This window comes from Trachemys scripta, chromosome 1 (genome assembly GCF_013100865.1).
Source record: "Trachemys scripta elegans isolate TJP31775 chromosome 1, CAS_Tse_1.0, whole genome shotgun sequence".
Lineage (NCBI taxonomy): Eukaryota > Metazoa > Chordata > Testudines > Emydidae > Trachemys > Trachemys scripta.
This window is the reverse complement of record NC_048298.1, coordinates 226,805,242-226,830,256: the sequence shown is the minus strand read 5'-3', so window position 1 is coordinate 226,830,256 and position 25,015 is coordinate 226,805,242. Positions and strand designations below refer to the sequence as shown.

At 43.7% G+C, this 25,015-nt stretch overlaps 1 protein-coding gene across 2 annotated transcripts in view; it reads right to left on the bottom strand.

The window, feature by feature from the left end:
• HERC2 (HECT and RLD domain containing E3 ubiquitin protein ligase 2) overlaps window positions 1-25,015 on the bottom strand; it is a 209,208-nt gene that overhangs the window by 79,795 nt on the left and 104,398 nt on the right. For both annotated transcript variants that reach the window (XM_034757914.1, XM_034757915.1), the window contains exons 31-44: window positions 24,207-24,343; window positions 23,398-23,571; window positions 23,165-23,301; window positions 22,910-23,061; window positions 22,284-22,475; window positions 18,559-18,746; window positions 17,814-18,006; window positions 11,951-12,133; window positions 10,968-11,152; window positions 8,468-8,615; window positions 8,190-8,386; window positions 7,708-7,938; window positions 2,314-2,449; window positions 1,296-1,439 (exon numbers count right to left, since the gene is read on the bottom strand). In XM_034757914.1, the coding sequence (XP_034613805.1) occupies window positions 1,296-1,439; window positions 2,314-2,449; window positions 7,708-7,938; window positions 8,190-8,386; window positions 8,468-8,615; window positions 10,968-11,152; window positions 11,951-12,133; window positions 17,814-18,006; window positions 18,559-18,746; window positions 22,284-22,475; window positions 22,910-23,061; window positions 23,165-23,301; window positions 23,398-23,571; window positions 24,207-24,343 (2,397 nt within the window). The remainder of the gene's footprint in view (window positions 1-1,295; window positions 1,440-2,313; window positions 2,450-7,707; window positions 7,939-8,189; window positions 8,387-8,467; window positions 8,616-10,967; window positions 11,153-11,950; window positions 12,134-17,813; window positions 18,007-18,558; window positions 18,747-22,283; window positions 22,476-22,909; window positions 23,062-23,164; window positions 23,302-23,397; window positions 23,572-24,206; window positions 24,344-25,015) is intronic.

Here is a 25,015-nt window from a genome sequence, read left to right as displayed (position 1 = left end):
GCCAATCTACCCTGGAGGAAAATTCCTTCCCGACCCCAAATATGGCGATCAGTAATACCCCGAGCATGTAGGCAAGAGTCTCTAGCCTGACCCTTGTTGGCCATTATGCTATTTACGTACCATTGCTTGGTTTTCCTTGGCTACTATGTTTTACCATTAAACCATTCCCTCCATAAACTTATCTAACTTAATCTTAAAACCAGACAGGTCCGTCGCCCCCACCGTTTCCCTCGGAAGGCCGTTCCAATATTTCACCCCTCTGACGGTCAGTACTGTACTGTATTTGCTGCTGCTTTTTTTTTTTTTTTGGTTATTGCTGCTGCCTATTTGCGTACCTCCGGTTCCAAATGAGCTATGTGGTTGACCTGTCAGTTCGCAACTCTGAGGTTCAACTGTATATATAAGTTTAAAATTTTAGAGTGTCTCTCTCCATTGTGTTCCATATCCCAGGGACTTAAGAAGGGGCATCTGGTAATGACTTGAGCAGTTCTCATCCACATGTTTAAGAAGAGCCGAATGAATTAAAGTGCAATAGACATTAGACTTCCTTTTCTCCACCATCTCCCAAGACCACTATTTTCTGCACTTAATTTCAACCCACAGCGTGTAGCTCCTCTTTAAGTAGAAAGGAGAACTGCTTAAGACATCAATCACCACTTTGAAGATGACAGAAGGAGCCATAACAAGAGGTACAAATGTGTTTTATTTAAATTTTGGGGTAGCATTGAGAAGCGTTTACAAAGTTAGTATTCAAACAACAACAACAATATTAAAGAGTCATGTTAAATATGTAAGAGTCATAAGTTAGGTGATCAACACTTTAGTGTCCAAAATCTATGCCTGCCTAATGAGGCATTTTTAAGAAACGTACTAGTAGTTTTTAAACTGCAATATGTGTTTTAACTGTGTATATTTCTTACTGATAAGATTTGATTTTTGGGGGGGAAGGGTTTTTATGTTGCTTTGAATGTTGTATCTAGAAACAGGATAACACTTTCAGGACCAGTAAATGTTTTCAAAAACTATTTCTAAATTATCATCTCTGAGTCTTTGAGGCCAAAAGCCTGAGTTCTGTCCTCAGACCACAACATGCAAGGTACATACTCATCAGGTATACTTGCTGAATAACACCATCACACAACCCGTAACCACACATATTAGTTACATTTTAAACTAGAGAGGACATTGAAGATGACATTTTATTTTGAAGACTAATAATCAGCAAGAGGTTAAATATTGCAAAGCATGTGGCTGACAGGATAACAAATGCATCTTGTTACAACAAAAAGCTGTACCTGTGGGAATCGATCCAGCCTCTTGTACAGCTGGTTGAGATAAGATCTGCCTTAATTTATCCTGGTGAGATAGCAGAGCTCGACCTGCTTTCAATATGTACAGTTTTAACTGTTGGCATCTCAGTAGATCCAAATCCACTTGACCTATCAAAAACATTAAATGCCCATTAACCAGAAAGCAATAGTATTCAAAGTAACATAAGCAAACATTTATTTTTACAATCCATCACAAAAATACATTTTTAGTACCGACAGTCATGAATGGTAAGCTCAAACAAGATGAAAGGACTAAAATATAAAAAGTTTAAGTGCATCATTATAAGAAACCCACACTGGACCTACTCCAGATGTCAATACTAAGACAGTGCCTCCCAGCTGTCATGCAGTTGGTGGACTTCAGGTCTGTCTAGATGAACAGTTAGTGGGTGGCACTCTAGGGTGCGATTCTACAGCGCACTAATGTACTGTGCACCAACACTTTTTGTATAGGCGCCCCAACCATGCACTGATGTACGGCCAATGTGCAGTAGGAAACTTTTAGTGCACAGTAGCGGGATCCACACACACAGCTGGTGAACGGCACGCTATCGTGTATTTACTCCACAGCTTGACATGCACTGAGTCACACACACAGTTTAAAATGCAACAGATTAGAGCAGACTAGATAGATATCAGGTGCATCAACTATTTTCAGACAATTCAATACACGACAAAGACTCCAGCCTCAAACTACATTTACATCATAGACAGCAGCCATTCTTCCAGCCAAGATATAAACTGGATTCCCTCTACAGCGCATCAATGCACTTCCTTGCATACTTGCATGTGTTTCTCCAACATACAACTCTTACTACCACTTACCCCAAAGTGGAGCATGTGCCTTCATATATCGCTTCCTACTCAATGCTGACCATGTAGAAAACAACTTTCCACAGAACTTCTGTACCTTCCTAATATCTATTTAATGTTTACAATATTTTCCAGAGAAGGGTAACGTATGACGGACAGGAAACTGTACCTGAAAGACCCTGGTTGGGAGACTTCATTCTGTGTTTTTCTACTTTACTTCCGGCCAAGTTTACCAGCTGAGCCCAGACAGACAACATGGGTTCAGTGAATGGCAAGTTGTTCACATTAAAAGCCACCACTGGAAGCTAAAAGAACCAAAAAGTTACGCATTTTTCAAATCTTTAGAAATGCATAAAAACTTATGGATTGTTTATATTTTAAGAGGATAACTAGTGTTTATTTAATTACTCTTGAACTGGAACAACTGAAGAGGACTTCTGTCTCTAAAAACACTCAGAAAATAAAGGAGCTGCTAGGACTGTAGTCATATGTAGAGGGATCTGAGCATCACTGTCAGAAAGGAAAAGCAGATAACATGAGCATCAACTGCAACCCCTGCAACAGATTGGGGCTTTAAGTGCACAGGAGCCTTTTATGCTGTGACTTCACAGGGCAAAAAAGGGTGTGTTAACGCAAGGTAAAATCCTAATGAAGACAAGGCAGTTTCTAGTTTTCACACCAATTAGCTGAGACTATGGTGTATCCTAGCCTTTAACTCAACTTGCTTATTAACATGAAAAAGGAGAGTTACCTGTTCCGTAACTGGCTTTCTTCGAGATGTGTTGCTCCTCTCTATTCCACAGTCGGTGTGCGTGCTCGCCATGTGCACCGGGGCCGGAAGTTTTTCCCTTAGCAGTACCCGTACTGGGGGAGCACCGCTGCGACTCCTGGAGAGACGCCTGTATATCGTGCTATAACGGGAGCTATGGGCTCCCCCCACCCTCGGTTCCTTCTTGCCGGACAACTCCGACAGAGGGGAAGGAGGGTGGGATGTGGAATAGACAGGAGCAACACATCTCGAAGAACGCCAGTTATGGAAAAGGTAACTCTCCTTTCTTCTTCGAGTGATTGTTCCTGCGTATTCCACAGTAGGTGATTCCAAGCAATATCTGTTGGAGGTGGGTAGGACCTCACGATGGTTCAGGACAAAGTACTGCCCTGCCGAACCCAGCGTCATCCCTAGACTGGGAGACAATCGCTATCCAGAACTCCCATAGGTTTAGGGCTTCCCGGCAGAGGGCTAGGGAGCGAGTACATGGCGGTGGTGTTGTCCGTGAGGACTCTGATCACCTTACCGGGGAGGTGCGTGAGAAACGCCACGCATGCCAACCGAACTGCCCTGAGCTCCTTGAGGTTTATGTGAAGGGGCAAGTCCGGGGCCGACCACGTTCCCTGGGTTTGCACGTCCCCCGTGTGGGCTCCCCAGCCCAGGTCCGAAGTGTCAGACATCAGGTCTATCGACGGGTTGGCCTCCCTGAAGGGAATTCCTTGCAACATATTGCTTGGGCAGGACCACTATAGGAGAGAAGCGAGTATCGGGAATGGGACTGTGAGAACCTTGTTCAGACTGTCCCAAGCTTGGGAGAACTGGGAGGCCAGCCATAATTGGAGGGGCCTCATACGGAGTCTGGCATGGCGGACCGCGTAAGTGCATGCCGCCATGTGTCCCAGAATCCGAAAACATGCCCTCGCCGTAGTCACCGGGAAGGCCGTTACCAAGGTGATGAGACTTCTTAGGGTCCTGAATCTGTCCAGGGGGAGAGAGGCTGTTGCCCTGGAGGAGTCCAGCAGGGCCCCAATGAACTCTATGCGCTGAACGGGCACTAATGTTGATTTGGTCTCGTTCACGACCAGGCCTAGATCGGCGCATGGAGAGGAGCAGCTCTACGTGGGACTCCACCTCGAAACGAGACTCCCCCTTGAGGAGCCAGTCGTCCAGGTAAGGGAAGATTTGTATTCCCTCCCGCCTGAGGTAGACCGCTACCACCGACATACATTTCGTGAAAACCCCGGGAGCCATGGATAGGCCAAATGGGAGGACCGTGAATTGGTAATGGTCCATCTCCACCATGAATCGGGGGAAGTGTCTGTGGCCCTCGAAAATATGGACATGAAAGTATGCGTCCTGGAGATCCAAGGCCGCGTACCAGTCCCCCGGGTCAGGGAGGGGATAATAGACGCCAGGGACACCATGCGGAACTTAGAACGGGTTACAAAACTGTTCAGGTCGCGCAGGTCCAGAATAGGCCTGAGGCCCCCTTTCGCTTTCGGGATCAGGAGGCACCGGGAGTAGAACCCTTTGCCCTGGAACTGAACCGGTACCCTTTTCACTGCCCCTAGGTGGAGCAACCGGTCCACCTCCTGACGCAGGAGGCGGACATGTTCCTGGTCCCTCGGGGCCATCGTGGATGGCAGGTGATTTGGCGGTGGTGAGGTGAACTGCAACACGTAGCCCTTGGAGATAGTACTGAGGACCCATTGGTCTGAAGTAATGCAGGACCACGCCCTGAGGAAGGCAAACAATCAGTTGCCGAACACAAACTATTAATCGGGGGTCTCCCTGGCAACAGGCCCAGTGCCCCCCTACAGATAGTCAAAACCACCTCTGCCCTTGCCTCTTTCGCTTAGAGGGACCGGGCTGTGGGGCAGAGTGAGACTGCCTCTGAGACTGACGCTTCTGGTCTCTGGGCCTTTTGTATGGGGGCTCATATCTGCTCCTCGCAGGTTGAGCGCCAAAAGCGATTTGGCCTTGTCCTTAGCCGGGGGCACATAGAGGCCCAAGGTCTGCAAGGTGGTGCGGGAATCCTTCATCCCATGCAGCCTGACGTCCATCTAGTCCACGAAGAGTGCCTTGCCATCAAACGGGAGTCCTGCATCAGCGATTGTGCCTCCATCGACAGCCAGGACAACAAGAGCCACAACGCCCTGCGCATGGTGATCTCGGAAGCCATTGAGCGGGCCGCCGTGTCTGCCGCATCGGACACCGCTTGCAGTGCCGCTTTAGCCGCCACCGACCCCTCTTCCACTAGGGCCTTGAAGTCCTTCCTGTCCCAGTCCAGGAGGAGGGGCACAAATTTAGGCAGGGACTCCCACAGGTTGACGTCATACCTGCTCAGTAAGGCCTGGTGGTTGGCTACGTGAAGCTGGAAGCTAGCCGACAAATAAAATGTTCTGCCAAAGGAGTCCAGTCTCCTGGCATCTTTATTTTTTGGGGTGGGTGTGGGCTGGCCCTGACACACTCTGTGGTTTACCGATTTCCACGATGAGCGAGTTGGGTGCCGGGTGTGAATACAGATATTCATGGTCTTAGCTGGCATAAAGTATTTCCTCTCGGCCTTTTTCGAGATTGGAGCCAAGAAGGCGGGGGTTTGCCACAAGGAGTTTGAAAAGTTGGCAATACCCTGGTGCAGAGGCAGGGCCACGTGACGCAGTGGCAAGGGAGACAGGACGTTAAAGAAGGAATCGGATGGACCCTCCATCTCCTCAGCCTGCAACTGTAGGTTGGAAGCCACCCGCTTTAGCGGGTCCTGGTGTGCCTTGAAGTCCTCCTGCGGGACTGAAGGCGGAAGCGCTGCTATGGTGTTGTTCAGTACCGGGGAGATGGCCCGTACGGAGCCGGGCACCTTGGTCGGTGCCGGGGCGTCGATACTGAGGTCAGAGTCCCGATGCGTGTCTGCCGACTCGTGGCCCGCCAATTTGTCTTGTGGGCAGCCGGAGGAGGCCGATGGAGCTCGGGACGCTCTGGAGACCGAACGGGCCTCCGCTTGGGCTGGCACCGATAGCCACGGTGCCCACTGGCACCAATGTCCTTGCCACTGGTTGGCAATATGTGCCTCGGTGGGACGGCATGTGCCGAGGGTGGGTGGACGCATGCCGAGACCAAGGTCGCCGAAGAACGCTCGGTTCTGCGGAAGCGGTAGGAGCAGCGTCTGTGACGTCATCTCCCTTGGGACCAGGATCTTGACGACGACGAACGGTACCCATGCGACGAACTGCTTCGGTACACGTGGTGGCGATGTGAAGCCCGGGGCCTTGACGCCGAGGTACCCCAAGGGGAGTCTCCGGCGTGGCGCCTTGACGAGCGGGAGCTGGAACGGGAGCGGCGACGTCTGTCCCATCGAGAGCGGCTCCGGTACCCACGTCTAGCAGGTGAGCATTCCTGGTGCCTCCCTCGGTGCCTCCACTCACTGGCAGGGGCCATGGAGGGTCCCCGTGACTCCCGTCCCGACGGCGGTCCTGCCGGTCTGGCCGGCGTCGAGGGTGGCCAGGAGCTGTCCGAAGAGCGGCCGCTGCGCGCTGAGTGGTGCAGGGATCGATCTTCGGAGGGGGAACTGCAGCTGCTCGGAGAGGTCTAGTGGGCACCCAAAGGGGGCTTGCCCCGCGACCTAGGGCCCGTACCAGATTGCGAGCTCGGGATGGGCAGGGACAATGTCCTTCGCAACCTGCACCGCCTCCGGCGTCAATGGCATCCGTACCAGTGGGGATGCCTGGGTCGATGGTACCGGGCTGCTCCGCTCCACACGAGTCAGAGCCTTAGAGCCCAGGGGGGATCGAGGGCTGCCCAGCGCGGGACCAGCCTCTCCCTTATCCTTATGGCAGTGTCGTTGCGAGGCTGAGCCCTTCCCTCGCTTTTTGGAGCGAGAACGGCACCGACTGGTCGAAGGGGCCTCGCTACGTACCGACGACGCGGCGGCCGGTGCCGAGTCCGATCTTCGCACTGGCGTTGGAGTCAGTGCCGACTCCATCAGGAGAGCTCAAAGTCTGAAGTGTCTCTCCTTCTTGGTTCTTGGCTTGAACGACCTACAGATCTTGCAACCGTCACTTATGTGAGTCTCACCCAGGCAGTGAAGACAGTCAGCGTGAGGGTCGCTCTTGGGCACAGAGCAGCGACAGGAGTCACACGACTTGAAGACTGGGGCATGCCCCGAGCCCGCTCTAATGACTGAAGAACAATGGACAACGGTACCACTAAGGTCGAAAAGAAGGACTGCAGCAGAGCTGGAGCACAAAAGTTCCGACTACCTTCACTGGCGGCAAGAAGGAACTGAGGGTGGGGGGAGCCCGTAGCTCCCCTTATAGCGCAATATACAGGCGCCACTCCAGGGGTCGCAGCGGTGCTGCCCCAGTAAGGGTACTGCTAAGGGAAAAACTTCCAGCACCGGTGCACGTGGCGACCACGCACACCTACTGTGGAATACGCAGGAGCAATCACTCGAAGAAGAACTACAAGCTGCCTTGTCTTCACTAGGATTTAACCCTGAGTTCGCACACCTTTTTAACTAGTGAAGACAGCTAAACTGAGTTAATATTTTTTTTTCTAATGAAGATAAAGCCTTGCAAAGACATGCATGAAGACTTGCATATGATTTGCATATGAGCATGACTAAAATACACAATTGTGTACTCCCTAAACAAATAATTTTTATACCACACATCCCACTCATTGGTCAGATTAGCCTATTCTCCTTTGTAAAACAGAGCCAACTTAAGTTTCTTTTTTCACAAAAAAGACATACTTTTCACACTTTCTGTAATATTAAAGACCCAAGATAGGTGTACTTACTGGTTTTAGTTGACTTAAGGGGCATACTCTACATGTTCGCATGTCATAGAATTGAACAGTGATTCTTCCTTTTGGTGTGATGCGCGTCACTGTGCCTTCTCCAAATTCATCATGAACGACTTGTCCACCTAATCTCAAGCGACTGTCTATTCCACCAATCACTGCTAGTACAGCCATTAAGCCTCCCACCTCTGGATTCTCAGAATCAGTGAAGTAGTCTTCTAAAACAGCCTGAAAAAGAATAGTAAAGTTAACTGTAAGGAGAAAACTAGTACTGTTATCTAATTAATTAAAAAAAAAAAAAAAAGAAAAAAACAAAATATATAGTCAATCCAGTTGAAAGTTACAATACGAAAAATAATTTTTATATAAAATAATTTTAAAATTAAGCTTTAACATTGTTAAAATAGTTTTAATACTTAAAACATTAAAAATTAACACTTCTATAGAAAAATGAGCTAATTTTAAAACGTGGAAACTACCCCTTCTGACTGTTTTCCTGCAAAGATGTGGGTGATGGAGGTTAGTTGAGAGTTGATGTACTTGTTTATGAGTCCATTCCACTGGCTTAGTGAATGGAGTGTCCTCAGCAGTGCCACTATCTCTTCTGCCAAAGTACTGCTGTGAGTTGCAGTTAGAGATGCTTGAGGCCTGGCCTTCCTCCTCCTCAGAGTAGATTCTGAAAAGAAATAACAGCATCTCAGTAGCTGATTTAAGATAGGAAAAACAAATGAAACCATTAAGGAAAAAATTGCTCTACCTCTGAGTAGTGGGATATCTGAAGAGCAAGTACTAAGTAGACTGCCTAGGAAACCAAATAGTTTTTCCACAAGAAATTTCATGTCTCTTGATCTTTCAGTTTTGTCCCAGGAAGGAAGTACCGCTTTTAATAAATGCACAGCAAGGATCTAAAAGGAGATAGTAGAATTAGTGTTATTTTATTTAAAGTCATTTCAGGAAATAAGTTCTATAGGATCAGGGGTCTAAAACAAGGACATTCGAATTAGAAATATCTATATGGAGATGAAAGACTTAACTACGAGCCATCTTTTGTGCTGTTCTCTACAATGTTGGTTGCTGAAACTTAATGGTCCATAGCTACCTAGTTATTTTCTTGCTTGTTTGCCTATTCATCAATATTAAGAGGAACTGTGCTAATTTAATACTAGTATTAGTTGTATTTAACAGTGTTGCCAGCCCTCCAGGATTGTCCCGGAGACTCCAGGAATTGACAATTAATCTTTAATTAAAGACTGCCATGGGATAAAATCTCTAGGAATATGTCCAATCAAAACTGGCAATCCTAATTTAACACAGCCCAGCATCAAAGCACACAGAGCTCCATAGAGCTACACACAGATTGGCAAAAAGTAAGATCACCACCATAAGACTTGAAAACAAAGAAGTATCAGAACAGGATACTTGAAATGAGAGGATGGGGAACGAGATGTGGTTTAGATTCCAAATATGAGAACCAATAACAGTCATACTAATACACATTTTTGGGTGAATTAGTTTACACCCTAACTCTATCCCAGTGAAGGCACAGGAGCCTAACAATGTAAGATGTAATGTATCCGAGTGCAAACTGCAGCCAGAACAATGCTTGAGGAGCTTTTCACATATAGCCAAGGCTTAGTATCACTGTCTCTCAACTTAGCAAATAAATATGCATCTGCATTTTAAGTTGGAAAATTGGTTTTCTTTCTGGGAATGAACTCTCTGAGTCTCACACAAGTAGGTTGCATATTTCTTACAATATACACCTAGGGGGGAAGGATAGCTCAGTGGTTTGAGCATTGGCCTGCTAAACCCAGGGTTGTGAGTTCAATCCTTGAGGGGGCCACTTAGGGATCTAGGGCAAAATCAGTACTTGGTCCTGCTAGTGAAGGCAGGGGGCTGGACTCAATGACCTTTCAAGGTCCCTTCCAGTCTAGGAGATAGGATATCTCCATTGATTTAAAAAAAAAAAAAAAAAAGAGACAGAGCATTGGTATGTCTTCAGAGTTCAGGACTCCAGACTTTTGTCATCATCCTTCCAGCCCCATCCATGATTCCAGGCCAGATGAGGTGGTGTGATGGTTACTTATTAAGCTTGACTATTCTCCAGTCAACAAGAACAGCCTTGTCTTCTGGGCCCTTGACACTAAGAGAAGACTGACCCACCTTCACAGAGGTGTCTCTAGATAAGTTTTGAGTCAGGCATATAAAAACAGTGGCCCACCACAAGCTATCTACACTGATCACCTTTCCCTGGAAAAATGATGTCTGCAGTCACGGAGCCAATTCACGAGGGCTCTCTTTCTGCAGTTCTCAAGAGGGCTTCCTCACAAATGGAGCTCCTTTTGGCTTTTTGCAGCTCCATTTGTTTTATCATGCTGAGGAAGTGCTCCCATTTTTGTCCCTAACCCTTGGCAGAGGAGGAAGAAATGATCTCTACTGCCCCAAAACTGGCTTCAAAATTAGGGTAAGAGTGAAGTAGGAGAGTTGAAATACCACTATGTTTAGCTGGCTGGATACAAAGAATCTCATAGGGGTGAGAACACAACTTAAATCCTGCATGAGTGCATCTGAACTGCCTCTGGTATATACTGAAAGAAAGTCACAGCCTAAATGTATCAGATTGAGGAAGAGATCAGAATCATGTTTGTATATTCCAGCCCTAAGTTAATTGACAGAGCTACCTTTGAGAAGATGCAAGCAGCAGAAAAGCACCATTAGTGGAGAATTATACATTCAAATCTTTTGTACAGAAGAAATGTATTTACAATGGAAAAGCTACACAAGCAATAGAACTGTACACTGATGTGTCATATTTGACTGGTAACCCCTTCCTCAAGGCTGTTTTAGATCACTCACTCTTTATTACCAACATGAATGCAAAGATACAGCATGCCAATAAAAAAAGGACAGACAAGCTAAGCAATTTGGTTATTTTATTTAAAATAGTTTGAGTTTGTTCATTTTTCTTTAACTGTCTGTGGTGGTTATAGAGACTGTGTGCATAGCCAGTTCACCTCCCTTCTTAGCAGCTTTTATTATTAGGTCCACAGTAGCCAACCAACACTCTCTCTTGCATTGAACAACATTTTACATAACTTTGCTATGCAGCGTTAACTTGCAGGAGCATTTTTAAAGCAAGAACATTCTGATATTACCTTTCCTCCAACTCAAGAAAATAAAAGGCACCTTCAAAACTGTTTACAAGACAAAAAACTGCCAAATTCACTGCATATGAAAATGATCTGGAAACACATTACCTGTCTCTGTAGTGATGCAGCAGTGAAAGATTCATGCCCCTCCACAATTTTCATTAGCAAAGTTATCCACTGAGATGTGCTAAGCGTGCTGCACATCTGAGGCATGAGTGCTATACTTCGAATGAATCCTAACGTGCACCAGCTTCTATGCTGCTCTTTATAAACCAACTTATTTGGCAACGAAGCTGGAAATAAAAATACATGAACAGCTGACTTTTCTGCCAACTGTACCACAATTTCTCAAAATGATCCACTTTGTTAGATAGATCTTAAAGCTCTGCTACAAAATTGCCCCTAAATATAAAGTTAACTGAGTTCCAATTTAGTTCAAGTCCATTAAGAATTAACTTCTGGCATACTCCAGGAAAGAGGGAATATCTATTGCAAGCAAATTCTCACCCACACACTGACTATACTACCTTACAATTCTGTCCATTTTGGAAAATTTGCTTAAAGTTACTGTTATTATAAAGTATCAGAGGGGTAGCCGTGTTAGTTTGAATCTGTAAAAAGCAACAGAGGGTCCCTGTGGCACCTTTAAGACTAACAGAAGTATTGGGAGCATAAGTTTTCATGGGTAAGAACCTCACTTCTTCAGATGCAAGAAGTTATTACAAGATGATGTATATCATCAAATTTATGATTTGCCTGATTATAAAGTCTGCTGTCCTTCCCAACCTGAAAAGTCCTTTTTGACTTAAGATTCCTTATAATGGAAGCCATTTACAGGTTGGACAGTCTGGACTTTGTATAGTGTGCGGCACACCAGCACTAACAGATAAATGTGTATTCTATCCACAAAACAATTTGTGATTTTTCCACAAATATGTAAAATTGATGCTTTGAGAAGATCTAAATGTGTTACTGAACTTTGACCTTAAAAGATTAGGAATTAAATAAAGGAATTACTGCAAAATCAGGTAAGATATACTGCCTGAAAACAGATGGGTTTATTTGGTCAGACTATGTCATGTAACACATACGTGATTTATCTATCGTTCCACTCTCCACCAACATGCGAAGCAATCCACACAAAGTTCTGGTCGCTTCATTCTGCATGACTTCAGCATGGACTCCAGCAGAGAGAGAGAGCGTCTGTAACAAGTTCACGGTACTCATCAGCATCGTGGAAGTGGGATGAAGGTTCCTTTCAGCTTGTTCTCCTTCTGGAGCAATAAACGAAAGCTAAATAATTACTTTAGTAACATGCTAACACGGTAAACAAGATGGTCTGAAACAGGTAAAAGAACTGCAGTTCTTGGAGATGTATGTCCCTATGGGTGCTTCACTTCAGATGCACATGCAATTCTCAAACCTTTGATTAGAGATTTTCTACTAGTAGTACCAGTCTGGCCCGTACACATGCCCTATGCCTCCTCGCACTGTACACTGAGGTTATACAGAGACATGCAGACAAACCTCCCTCAGTCCCTTCTCCACTCAAATGTCTCCACAGAGAACAGTCTGAAGCAGAGGGGAAGATTGGGAGGGTAGTAGAGCACCCACAAGGGGACACATCTCAAAGAACTGAAGTTACTGCACAAGGTGAGTAACCTCTTCTTCTTCAAGTACTGTCTGTATGGGTGCTCCATTTCAGGTGGCTTCTGAGCAGTTTCCCCAGAGGAAGGAGGAAGCATTGGAACTGAGTCCAGAACTGAAGACAGTACTGCAGTACCAACTGCCACATCAGATCTGACAGCATGGCTTAAAGCTTAGTGCTTTGAAAATGCATGTATGGAAGCCCATGCAGTAGCCCTACATATATCAGACACTAGTACTTTCTAAAGCAATGCCATGTATTTTGCTTGTGACTTGGTAAAATGTGCTGTCACCCCTTGAGGAGAATGAGGATGAATGCTTGTAGTCTCATAACAAGTGACAATACAACCAGATATCCACCTGGATAGTTTCTGACCAGAGATTGTGGACCCCTTAGATCTATTCACAAAGGAGATGAACAGCCTAGGTGACCTCTGAAATTACTTGATCCTATCCAAGTAGAAGGCCAGTGCCCTTCTAACATCCAGGGTATGAAAACAGGACTCTGTCAGAGAGATATGTGGCTTCAGGAAATACACTGATAGACGAATAGATTGGTTAAGGTGAAACTCCGAGAAAACCTTAGGTAAAAATTTAGGATGTGGGCAGAAAGAAACCTTATTCTTGAAGAAGGGGGCGAGGGGGAATCTGCCATTAAGGCACCAATCTCCCACGCTCTATGGGCCAAGTGGGTGGCTATTAAAAAGGCAGTCTTCATAGATAAATAGAGTAGAGAACTGGTTGCCATGGCTTCAAATGGCTGTTTCATGAGGTGACTGGGTTCCAGGTTGGGATGGGGTCTTTAGTCTGGGAGTTCCAACTCCTTAATAAACCTAGATGATACAGGATGAGCAAATATGGAAAACCTCGCTATAGTCAGATGAAAGGCTGATATTGAGGTTAAACGGACCTTAACTGAGCTAATTAATAACCCTGATTTCTTCATATCCAGGAGACTGAAAGAGGCACAGATTCAGGGAGGAAGCACCAGTGGGAGAATCTCTTCCATTGCTGCAGGTAAATAGTAAGGGTTGCCTTCTTCCATCTATTTAGTACACCAGTTGCACTTCCTCAGAGCAGGAGGATTCTAACCCATGAACTAGCTATGAACCATGCCCAGAGGTGTACCTAGGTTGGGGTGAAGTGTGCAACCCACATCCTGTGAGAGGAGATAAATAGAAAATGGAAGCAGGCATTCCTGACAGTCCTGAACTCCAACAGATTGATGTGGAGATTTGTTTCTGAGTTGTCCATCTCCCCTGAGCCATGAAAGCATGTGGGGAGCTCCCCATCCCCACAATGATGCATCTGTTGTTAAAATTAGTGACGGGGCTGGGCAACAGAAAGGAACACTCTCACAGACATTGAGTTGATCTCTCCACCAATCCAGGGAGTTCCTCACTTAAATAGGAACCGTCACCTGTTTGTCCAAGGTGTGTCTTACTGAAGAACAGGACATTTTGAGTCAATCTTGAAAGCAGCTGAGGTATAGCCTTGCATAATCCGTCACAACAGTGCAAGTTGCCCTGTGTCCCTGGAGCTGGAGACAGTTTCTTATAGTGGTGCAAGGATTCCACTGAATTGTCCATACCAAACATGACAAGGTTATGAACCTATCTAATGGAAAGCAAGCTTTGAACTCGTCGACAACCAGGGAAGCCCCTATAAACTGTATCTTATTTATGGGGGTTAATGTGGATGTCCTTACATTTAGTTGAAGACTCGACTCCTAGAAAAGCAAGGACCATCTGGGTGGAAGAAAACACCGCTTCATAAAAATGGCCCTTGAGTGGCCAGTCGTCAAGGTAATGGAAGACTAGGATCACCACTGATTGGCGATAAGCAGCCCCTACTGCCAGGACCTTGGAGAACACCCTTGGGGCCAAGGAGAGACCAAGGGGAAGCACTTGCTATTGAAACTGATCCTGGTCTACAGAGAATCACAGATATTTCCTGTGCAAAGGGTATATTGCGATATGCAAACAGGTATTTTGTAGGTCAAAGACTGAAAATCAATCCCCCTTCTCCAGTGAAAGAAGTCACCATCCTGAAATTGTGAGGCTTTATAAACTTGTGTAGAAGTCTTAGCTCTAAAATCAGTCTTCACCCTCCATCTTTCTTTGGTACCAGGAAATACTTTGAGTAAAACCCCTTGCCCATGTGAAGAAGAGAGACCAGCTCTATTGCTCCTAACTGGAAGAAAAAGATCACCTCCTTTCTCAACACAAGCTCATAAGAGGGGTCCCTGAAGAGGGAAGAGGAGGGTGAAAGGGAAGGAATGATGTAAAATGGATGTTACGACTCATTTGTCTATAGTAGTCCGCCTCTAGGCATGTTGGAAATAGGAAAGGCATCTCTCTCCAAAGGGAGCTCAACAGATCTATGGAATCCAGAGAACTGAGCAGGAGGTGATCTCTGGGTAGTTTGTGACCCACTACACAGCTTTTATCTGTAGGTGTATAAATGCCCAAGAAATGTAAAGTGGCTCTAGAGTCCTTCAGTGTCCTCCATCTGTGGTCTCCAAGAAAAGCCTACAACCACTGAAGGGGAAGTCCTCAGTAGTGTTCTGTATTTCTCACTGAAACACCAGGAGCTAGAGCCATGACACCCTGCATGTAACAGCCATGGATGCTTGAAGAGTGGTCCTGGCAAAAAACTGGCCCTCTGAAATGTTGAACTAGAACTGTTCCTTATGGTCCTGTGGCAGGTGTTCAATAAAGGACATCAGTCTATTATAGTTTGTGAAATTGTATTCGACCATAACTGCCTGATAGCTCTGAATTCTAAACTGCAGAGTTGCTGATTAATAGAACTTCTGGCCAAATAGATCCAGTCTCTTATGGTCCTTGTCACGTGGAGCAGAACTTGAGAAGTGTTGCCTACCCTGCTCTTTTACTGCATCCACTGTCAGGATGGGAGAACAAGATATCAGAGTTCTCAGGGGGAACATAATTCTTTTTATCTGCCCTTTTACACTTTGGTGGAATAGTAGCAGGTGTTTGCCACACCGTCTTAGCTGGATCCAGGAGCACCTTGTTGATGGGTAACGCCACCCTGGAGGGCACTGCTGATCCAGCAATCTGTGTTGTGAATCCCTGACCTCTTCCAGTGGAATTTGAAGAGAGTCAGTTCCCAACTTATTAGGTCTTGAAATTGCCGAAAATCATCAGCCATGGAAGGTGATGGAGGCATAACTGCTTTAGTTGAAGACAAGAATGAAATGGGTGTTTGAGGGGTAGCCTCTTTACCCATGCTGGACTCCCGTTCCTCAAATGTCTCCTTCTGTGCAGGGGAAGAGGGGGTGTGGTTGGAGAGGATAGGACTGAATAAGCCTAGTCTCCCCGAGACAGTACTAGTGGTCTAGAGAGCTGCTATCGGTAAGTAGTGCAGGGATCCCAATATATCCCACTGGGGGGACTCCATACAGGAAGGAGTGGGAGTGGCATGCAGAATTGGTTCCACCATCTTTGATAATGGTGACGATCTTCCCTGTGACTGTCAAACAATGGATTTCTGATAGGATACGTAGGGGAATCCTTGACCAAAATAGATGTCCCCTCCATCCTCCTCCTCATCATCATCCAATGCTGAGACCCCCAAAGAAAAAGGGCAGAGAGTCCTGCAGTACTGGGAAAAGGAAGCAGTCTTGAGACCGGCTCATCTGTTACTTGTATAGTTAAATTCTTATGGTACCAATGTGGTGGCTGAAGCGGATAATACCACTGCTGTCAGGCATACCGATGTGGGCATTGATGGAGCCTGCTGCCATTGCTTGCTCAGTACCAAGGGTGCCAACTGGGTAGGTGCCAACTGTGGGGCTGAGCCCAACAGTACCAAACCCAGGTGCTTATGCTTCCCCTCCTTGTCCCTGCTAGAACATAATGAAGCTCTGTCGGTGTCATGTCTCTGTCTTTAATTCTGAGGCTTTCCAGTTCCGCCAGTACCAGAAGAGGAGTCCTTTCACCCCACAGTACCAAGCCAAGAGGTTGAAGCTTCGGAGACCATAGACCTCACAGGGGACCCAAGCTTTTTCAGAGCAGGCTCCTTCAGATGAGTTCGTACTCCTCTTTTTGGGAACCTTCTCAGAAGCTTCCAATGACCTCCCCTTCTTATGGGAAGCCTGCACTAAGGTCAAAAGGGCACTGTATCTGTCCAGAGACATATGTACGGGGGGAGGCCCTCCTGACCTGACTCAGATACTTGTTTAAGTGAGCACTCCATCCCTAACAGTCTGAACTTAATCTCCCTGTTTTTCCTTGCCCTAGACTTGAGGGCTAGGCAGAAATTGCACTTCTGGGAGACATGATATCCCCCCAAGCAACCAACACATTTAAAGTGGCTGCCAAGCACAGGTATAGCTTCTTGGCAGGAAAGGCAGCTTTTGTAGCCTGGCAAGCCAGGTACGCCCAGCCAGGAAGACAAGGCTCCCCAAGGAGAAAGGGGGGACGACGACACTATCCTCTCACTACTAAAAGTTACTAACTATAACTACTACCAACAACAAACTATATTAAGTAATCTTAAACAACTATAAGAAGAATACAAAATAGCCGAGGCACGCTCAAGGCAGGCACACTAGAGCTCTGTCTCAGGCCAACGCATTAGAGAAGGAACTGACATTGGTTGGCCCATGCATCCCTATATGGCCTCGGTGTCTGGCACATGGAGGCATAGGGCACGTGAGTAGGCCAAACAAGCACTGCTAGCATAAAATCTCTGTTCAAGTGCTTGAAACACATATACTCATGAAGTGGAGCACCCATTGGGACACTACTTGAAGAAGTATGATTTTTACAACTCTTATCATGGAAAGCATCCTATGTTTCAAACACCATGGTATAAATTGCAAGTCATCATGTAGTCCTTTGGATGTTTCCAAGCTCTTCCCACCGCAGCATTTTTCCCATAATAACCAACACATCAAAGAAAGAGAAAGACAAGATATGTGACAAACAAGACACATCCTAGGAATATTTATTACAATTCCTACATTAGAATTAACATTATCATATTCAGATGTGCCTGCATGATACAGCACTGAAATCACAGCAGTTGGACAGCACACCCCCTCCTTCCCAAATGCATGCTCAGCAGATGCAATACTAACTCACCTTCCCATCCCTTCAAAATAGCTTTTCTATGTTGAAAAGGAACATCAGCCACATATACATTTATGCCAGGTAAGTAAAGAAAAAGCTTTTTGGATAATTTTTTTCCTGTTGTGAAATGCGTTTTGCTGATCTTACAGTCCTAACACTGAAGATTCAGATAGACGTCTGCCTCCATTTTAACAAAGTACTTTCTTACCAGAATCATCCTCTGTATCAGAGTCTTCTGTTGTGGGTTGAGCTGCAGGTGGTGGCTCAGCCAGTTTGAGGTCATATTTTCCCTCCTTCCCCATCCTGTAAGAATTTGTACTGCCAGTGTCCCACTGAACCCTAATCCAGCCATCCTCTCCCAGTTCACCAATCACACGACCCAAACCTGGAGGGGGCCCATCCTGAGAAAACAGAGATGCTCAGTCAACCAACAATTCAAATCTATGCCAATAATGGGATGACTCAGTTATACAATTTCTCACTAATTTTCCACCAAATTTGTGTGCGCGTGTGCAATAAAACAAAATAATCCATAGTATTTTCTCAAAACTCTTAAGATGTTTTTTCACTTTCATATGATAGAAGTTTCATTTTAAATATTTTCAGATTAGAATGATTTTTAATTCAGATGTCAATCAGCGATAATATACTTAAAAAAAATCACATTGAAACATTTAACACATTGTACAAGTTCCTCCCACCAGATGAGCTTCCATGTGCTGCACCCAAGCACAATTGATCCTGCTTCCTTTTAAATGGTGATTTAATAGAGAAAAGTTTCAGTGAAAAAGAATTTACTCTACAGTAGAAATGAGACCTAGTGTCATGTTAAATATTTGTCTTTTTGTTACCTAAAAACCTGCAAATGATATAACTCACATTACAAGTCCATTAATACTGTCCATAGATTAATCAGACATATTACAAAATGAAAGTGGAACACAATTTTGTACCTGATCACCCCATTTCCAGTCCACCCCTCTCATCACCCTGGTACCAATTTTCATCATGGCTGCCAGCTCTGGCCCAGACACAGGGAGCTGAACTGGTGTGGTTTCCTTCCTTGACTCTTCCAAAACTGTGGCAGAAGCTCCCCGAGAAGCAGCAATCATATCTTCTTCAGTGTTGTCAGAACTAGGCCCTAAAGGAAACATCCATAAGAAACAAAGATAGCTTGATACTTAAAACATGACCTTTGTTGCACCAATTAAAAACCTTTTACAACATTCAGTACGTGTCATATTAATACTTAAAATGAGACGTTAGTATTCAGAAGACAGGAGTTATCAAGTGATGCAGTCATTCCAGCTTTTAGAGACTATGAAATTAAGTTTTTGAAAATAAAGGGGTTATAACAACATACATTATCTTTGTTCAAAATAATACAGACTAATGGAAGAAATATTAGGGTGATTTAGTCCAGCATCCAAGCAGGCCTAGTGGCAGAAAGTGTTACATAGGTCTTTACCACCATTTTTTGTCCAGTGAAAGGGTTAGAAAATAGTTGCACACCTTTTGGTAAGGATATGATCAAGCAAATATGTTGCTGAGTAATATAGCTACATGAAAGCAGAGATCTGTACATGCTAGTCTAGAGGTTCAACTGCTGGTACAATCATGTGAAAAAATTCAAAGAAAACAAGTCTCACTCCTAGAGAACAGAGCTGGAAGCACAGCTAAGGGGAACTTCATGGGAAGGGGGGAGGAGGAGAAGAAAAGAGCAGGTAGTATTTAGCCTTCGCGTAAAGCAAATGTAGCAATAGTGAAGGAGAAAGGGAATTTGGATCATTCAAGTGAAAAAAGAACCTATAAATTAAAGGGTTCACACTCCCAAACTCTAATTTCAGTCTTTATCTGAGAAGAAATGAATGCAACAGGATATAAAACCTGGTTGTCATTTGGTGGAGGTAAGCCTTCAATACCTTAAGTTTACCATTTGTAGACAAAAGTCAAAGAAACTTCATTTATTTAAATTCTCTCCCCACAATCCATCATTGTATTGAGACCAGAAGTTCAAGTGCTCTGAACTCAAGCTCTGCCTACTTAACTCCTCAACCAGGATTGTCATAACAAAACAATAAGTGATGACACAAACATTAAAAAAGGGAGAAAAGCGAAAGTCCATGAAGCCCACTGAGAACCCTACTACTGCCAATCTATTTTGTAGGAAAACCGTTTGGATACTACAATGATGGACTGCAGTACAAAACCCTAATATGAAATATCAATTAAACTACACACACTCCCGTAAATAGGAAACAGATTCTTATCCTAGAAAGTATGGACAGGTCCAGCTTGAGAGGGAAAAAAGGTCAATGGGTAACAAGTTTTCCATTCTTTGTCTTGTTACTTTATTCAGTCCATCACCTCAGAGGCGTAGCAAACAGTGAAAAATAAACACAAAAGGAGAGTGGGTAGTGGGGCAAGTAAAACAAAGGAGGCTAGAAGAGTGATCTTCATTTCTCAAGGAATAGTACAAAGGTTTTTTATACTACTGACTGGGACACGCCTTCCTCAAAGGATGCGTCCTCAGGCACATGCAGCTCCAGCTTGTAGTGCTTGAGAAAGGTGAAAGCTGAGGGTCAAATTGCTGCCTTACAGAATTCTTCATACGAAGAGAGAGTTTTATTTACTTGAGTGAGCCTCTATGCCTTCAAAAAAACAACAAGGAGGGAAGAAGTGGGTTTTTTACCCACAAAAGCTTATGCCCAAATAAATCTGTTAGTCTTTAAGGTGCCACCGGACTCCTTGTTGTTTTTGTGGATACAGACTACCCCCTGATACTGGACTCTATGCCTTCAGGTACTATTTACCTGTAAACAAGTAAATACGCTTATGTAGTATAGAATTTAAGACATCTAACTATGGAAGATTTAGCTCCTGAGACTTTGTGTTGAACAAAAACAATGAAAAAGCAAATAATATCCCCATGGGTATGCGGGTCAGTATTCCTGAAGTCTCACACCACCATGACATGGCTGCCCAGTGAGACTAATAGGCAAACCAGAGAAACTTCACACTCTCATCTCACCATGCATTCAAATTCTCAGTCTACTGAATCATTTGGGGAACAGACCCCAAAACAGAACTCAATAGAAACTCTATCATTAGCTAGTGAAGCCACATCTATATAGGCTTTAGAGCCTTGATTCAATGTAAATTCTTTTGTTTACCAGTTGACTTTTATTCTTGCCAGGACTTTTCCCCCTTCAAATCTGATTCTACACCTTCAGTAGTCTGCCTATATGTTACAACATTGGTCTAATCTGGTATGGTAATTTCTATGTTTACATCTACTCTGGTAGCTTGATTCAGGTCACTGTAGCCAGCATCAAACACTTCAGAGGAAAGTGTTAGAATGTCCATAAAAGAAGTATTATGAAATAATTTTTCCTTTTCTTCCTGCTCTGAATCCATACAAGTGGTGTTAATTTTTCTGCACTTTGGAAAGGAGGAAATTTTCCATGATGTCTAATATTTAATTCCTCAGCTTGAGTGGGAGCACTGGTGGAAGAAATATAAATATAACCATTTATAGGTCTTCGTACACTGAAGAAAGAAAACTTCTTTGAGGAGCAATATATTCACCAAGATAAACCCTCATTCTGTTCATCCACAGATAACTGGGATGCTGGGAACAGAAGAGAAAGTACCTTGAGATACAGCTCTGCAAGCTCCTTTCAGGAGAGACAGTCACTTCTTTCCCCAACTGAAAACCTCTCAGAATGGCAGATGTTTAGCCTTACAAGAAATATGAAGTTTTTCCCCAGTGGGTGATCTTAAAAACCTTTTGCTTTTTGCTGCCAATATTTGACTTTGTGTTAACCATCTGCAAAGAACGAAAGATGAACAGTATGCTTTTTACTTTCTATTGAAGAGGCCTGCTTTGGAGAGGCCTTCCTTCCTAGCTCTCAGTGTAACAAAATGAGTCCCTGCAGACTATGAATAGAAATGGCATAATTCCACCACTGGAGACTGCTGAGGCAGTACTTCAAATAAAACACCTCTTATATTTAGGAGGACACTTTTTGTTTTGCTTTGCAACAGTAGTGGGGGCAATGGCTGCATGGAAAGGAGTGCTCCAGAAACACTGTTTTTTACTTTGCTGTCCACGTAGTTTTAAAAGGACCTGGAAGGGTAAATAAACTTGTCAGAATAACTTTTGGCTATGGGGGGGCGGGGGGGGAGGGGGGGGCGGGGAAGACGGCGACAAAAGCAGAATAGTTTCAACTCTTATATACGTAATTCTGCACAAGTTCTTATGAAGAACCAAGTGAATGAAACTTTCAGCCAAAATGCTAAAACTACCTCCAATCTCTGTGCTCCTACAGCAACAAACTGAATGAAACAATATAGTGGGAGTTATTAAAACACCTAATGTGTTCATATAGCTCACAGAGACTATAACGAGAACTGTCAACGATAGATTACTCATAATGCTCATCAAGTCACAGCTGAGATAAGGCGCATATGTCAACCTAAGCTTTCCACTTCCCCCTCTACTTCACTGGCACATGTTTTTACAGACTGGGCAGTAGTATAGCCAAGTGGCTCAGATCACCAGTTCTTAACAAGTGAAGTGTCCTACTTACAATGCAGTGGAAGTTAAAACCTGTGAAATAATTCATTGTTCAAAACATATACATTCTTACAAACAAAAAGCTGGAAGATTTCATACCTATTAGCCGCAGTGTGGTTTGCGTCAATGCTAGCATGCCAGAGTTGAGAAGGAGGTTCAAGGTGTTGGCACCATGCTGTAAGGTCAGCATGTTGAGCATGACCAACAGAAAACGTGCTTGTGGAATGGTCCCAAGACTTGGTCCGGCAGCATTCTCATTAGTAATGGTTTGCAGAGGAACAGGTTGGATACCTAGTTCAGAATTAGTATACCTTTAAGTAAATATAAATAATGCAGAGCAAATTAATGCATAAGAGCTACAATTAAATAGATTATAAATTTAAACAGTTTAAAATAATTATACTTTACCCCTTGGCTTTAGGAACCCCCAAAATGGAAGTTCCAAGATATATAGAGTAGTGACTGGTTATTTAAGTGCTGTAACCTATCAGGAAACCAAGAACATTCTCCTAAATATTGGAAACTCAGCTTAATTGGGGGCGGGGGAGGGGGGAGGGAGAGAGAGAGAGAGAAAAAAAGGACACATTTCTATAAAAATACTCAGCAGCATGAAGAAAGAGTAAGACATTAAAATGTGCTGTTCAGCTAGTACATGAAATAAATTATATTCAAACTAGAGTTTTTTGATTCAACAACAGAAGACTAAGGCTAAGATTAAAGCTCACCTAGTTCTTTAAATCTGACATTAGCATCCAACAAGATGTTCCGGACATTTTGAATAGCCCACGCATACAACTTTCCAAAAGTTACTTCCAGCAGCATTCTATTAAATGGTGGGATCAGATCAACATCCTTCAAACAGTCTGTGAGCGGTTCCCTTTATTTAAGGGGGGGTGGGAGAAAAAAGAAAAAAAGATTATTTTACAGTCTCTCCCCTGTCCCAAGTCAGAAACATATTAAAAGTGAAAAAGCCTGTTTACCCTATATTGATCCCCTCTGGAATAAGCCTCTGCCATCCACAGAACATAGCATATTGCACAGATGGGAGTAAGAAGCTTTTAGTTGCCAGTTTCAGAATTGTATCTATCCCCTCCAGACGAACTTCTGCTCTTTCTAACTGCAATCAATAAAATCAATCAACAAATCAATAAACTTTTGTGTAATTACTTAACCCACTCAACCCAATTACTTAACCCATTTTTACTCATTTTACCTGTTTCAATAAACATTTTCTCATCTTTTCTACATCCACTGGCTCTTCTTTCAGTGCAAATTCAACAATGGTGTTGAGGAGAGCAGACTGGGGATACAAGCCTTGGACATTTTGCTTCAGCCATTTATATTTATGAACACCTGTAACTGTACTCAGAAGTGGTTGCCATTTATCCTGTTAATTGGGAAAAAGTATTAAATTAAGCAAATTAATTCAATAAGAAAACAAGCTGAGAGTATTGCATATGCTCCAATATCCAAATTAAAAAAATATTTTAAAAATCAAACTAAGGAAAAGGTTCATATATTGGTGTAATAAATACCATGATCAGATATATTAGGCATCATTTCAAAAACCTTGGAACTCAAAGGGACAAAGCAACTAGCTTGATTTATTTTGAAGTGAAGTCAAGGGGTTAAATGTTCTTTTAAATAACAAGATGAAGGAAGCTTGTCTTTGGCGATTCAGAGCTCATGGCATACAACAGGGGTCCCCAACGCGGTGCTTAAGTGCACCTGCGTACTGGCCGGTGGACGAGCATCCGCCGCCACTGTCCTCCGTTGCTAGTCGTCTGGTGCCCACCAGACAAAAATGGTTGGGGACCACTGGCTTGTTTTAAAACTATACTACAAGTGTAATTAAAACATGAAGTAGCTGTTCTGTACTTGATATTAAGCTGACCATTAATTATTCCAAATGTGTCTGCCAGAATTACTGGATTGTGAGATCATGCTATTCACTGTCTTAGGGTTTTTTTTCCTATTGGTCTCTTTTATTCAGAAGAGAAAATCAACAGCTGGATACTTTACCTTAGGTGATTTGACTGGCATGGGCCTTTTATCTACAGACACAGGACTATGGGGTACAACACATGACTCTTCTAAGTCACTCTCCTCATTTCCAATTTTGGATTCTTCCACATCAGCAGATTCAGATTTTTTTGGCACTAGAAATAAAAAAAATTATATTGGAAAGATTTAGATTTGCATGTTAAGATAGAATAAATACATGATTATTTCACAGTAAAAATAAAAAAGCTGATTCTAAAAGGTGTCCACTTGATTTAAACACACCAATAAACAAATGATTGTTGCAGATGGTTTGTGTTATGCCATCTTTGAAATACTCTGCCATTAAAAACTTAAGTTTTCTAGACTCATAAGAGGATTTAAATAAACAACTCTGAAAATGTAGGACAGTTTCAAACAGAACAAACTCAAATTAAAAATTAGTGACTCAAAACACAAGGTATTTTGCTTTTCGTAAGGCTTTGGAAACAACTAGTTGGGAAATGCATTACACTTGCATACACAGATAATGGTTAACCTAAGGGTAGATTAAATTTTGTATGTAAGCATGTACATCAAGAACTATTTAATTACACATTACTTCAAACTGGAGCCTTTGAACTTGCTTAGCATACATCATCATCATGTGGTTGTATGGGTGGCAGGAGGGAAGCTGTTTTACTTGCTCATATTGCATCTTTAACCAACATAAAATATTAACTGCATGACACTACCATTGACTGTGTTAATGCTACTTGACTGGTGTGGTAAAACACAGAAGCAATAAATATCTTAACTCAAACTATGATCGCCCTAAAATTATTTTAGTA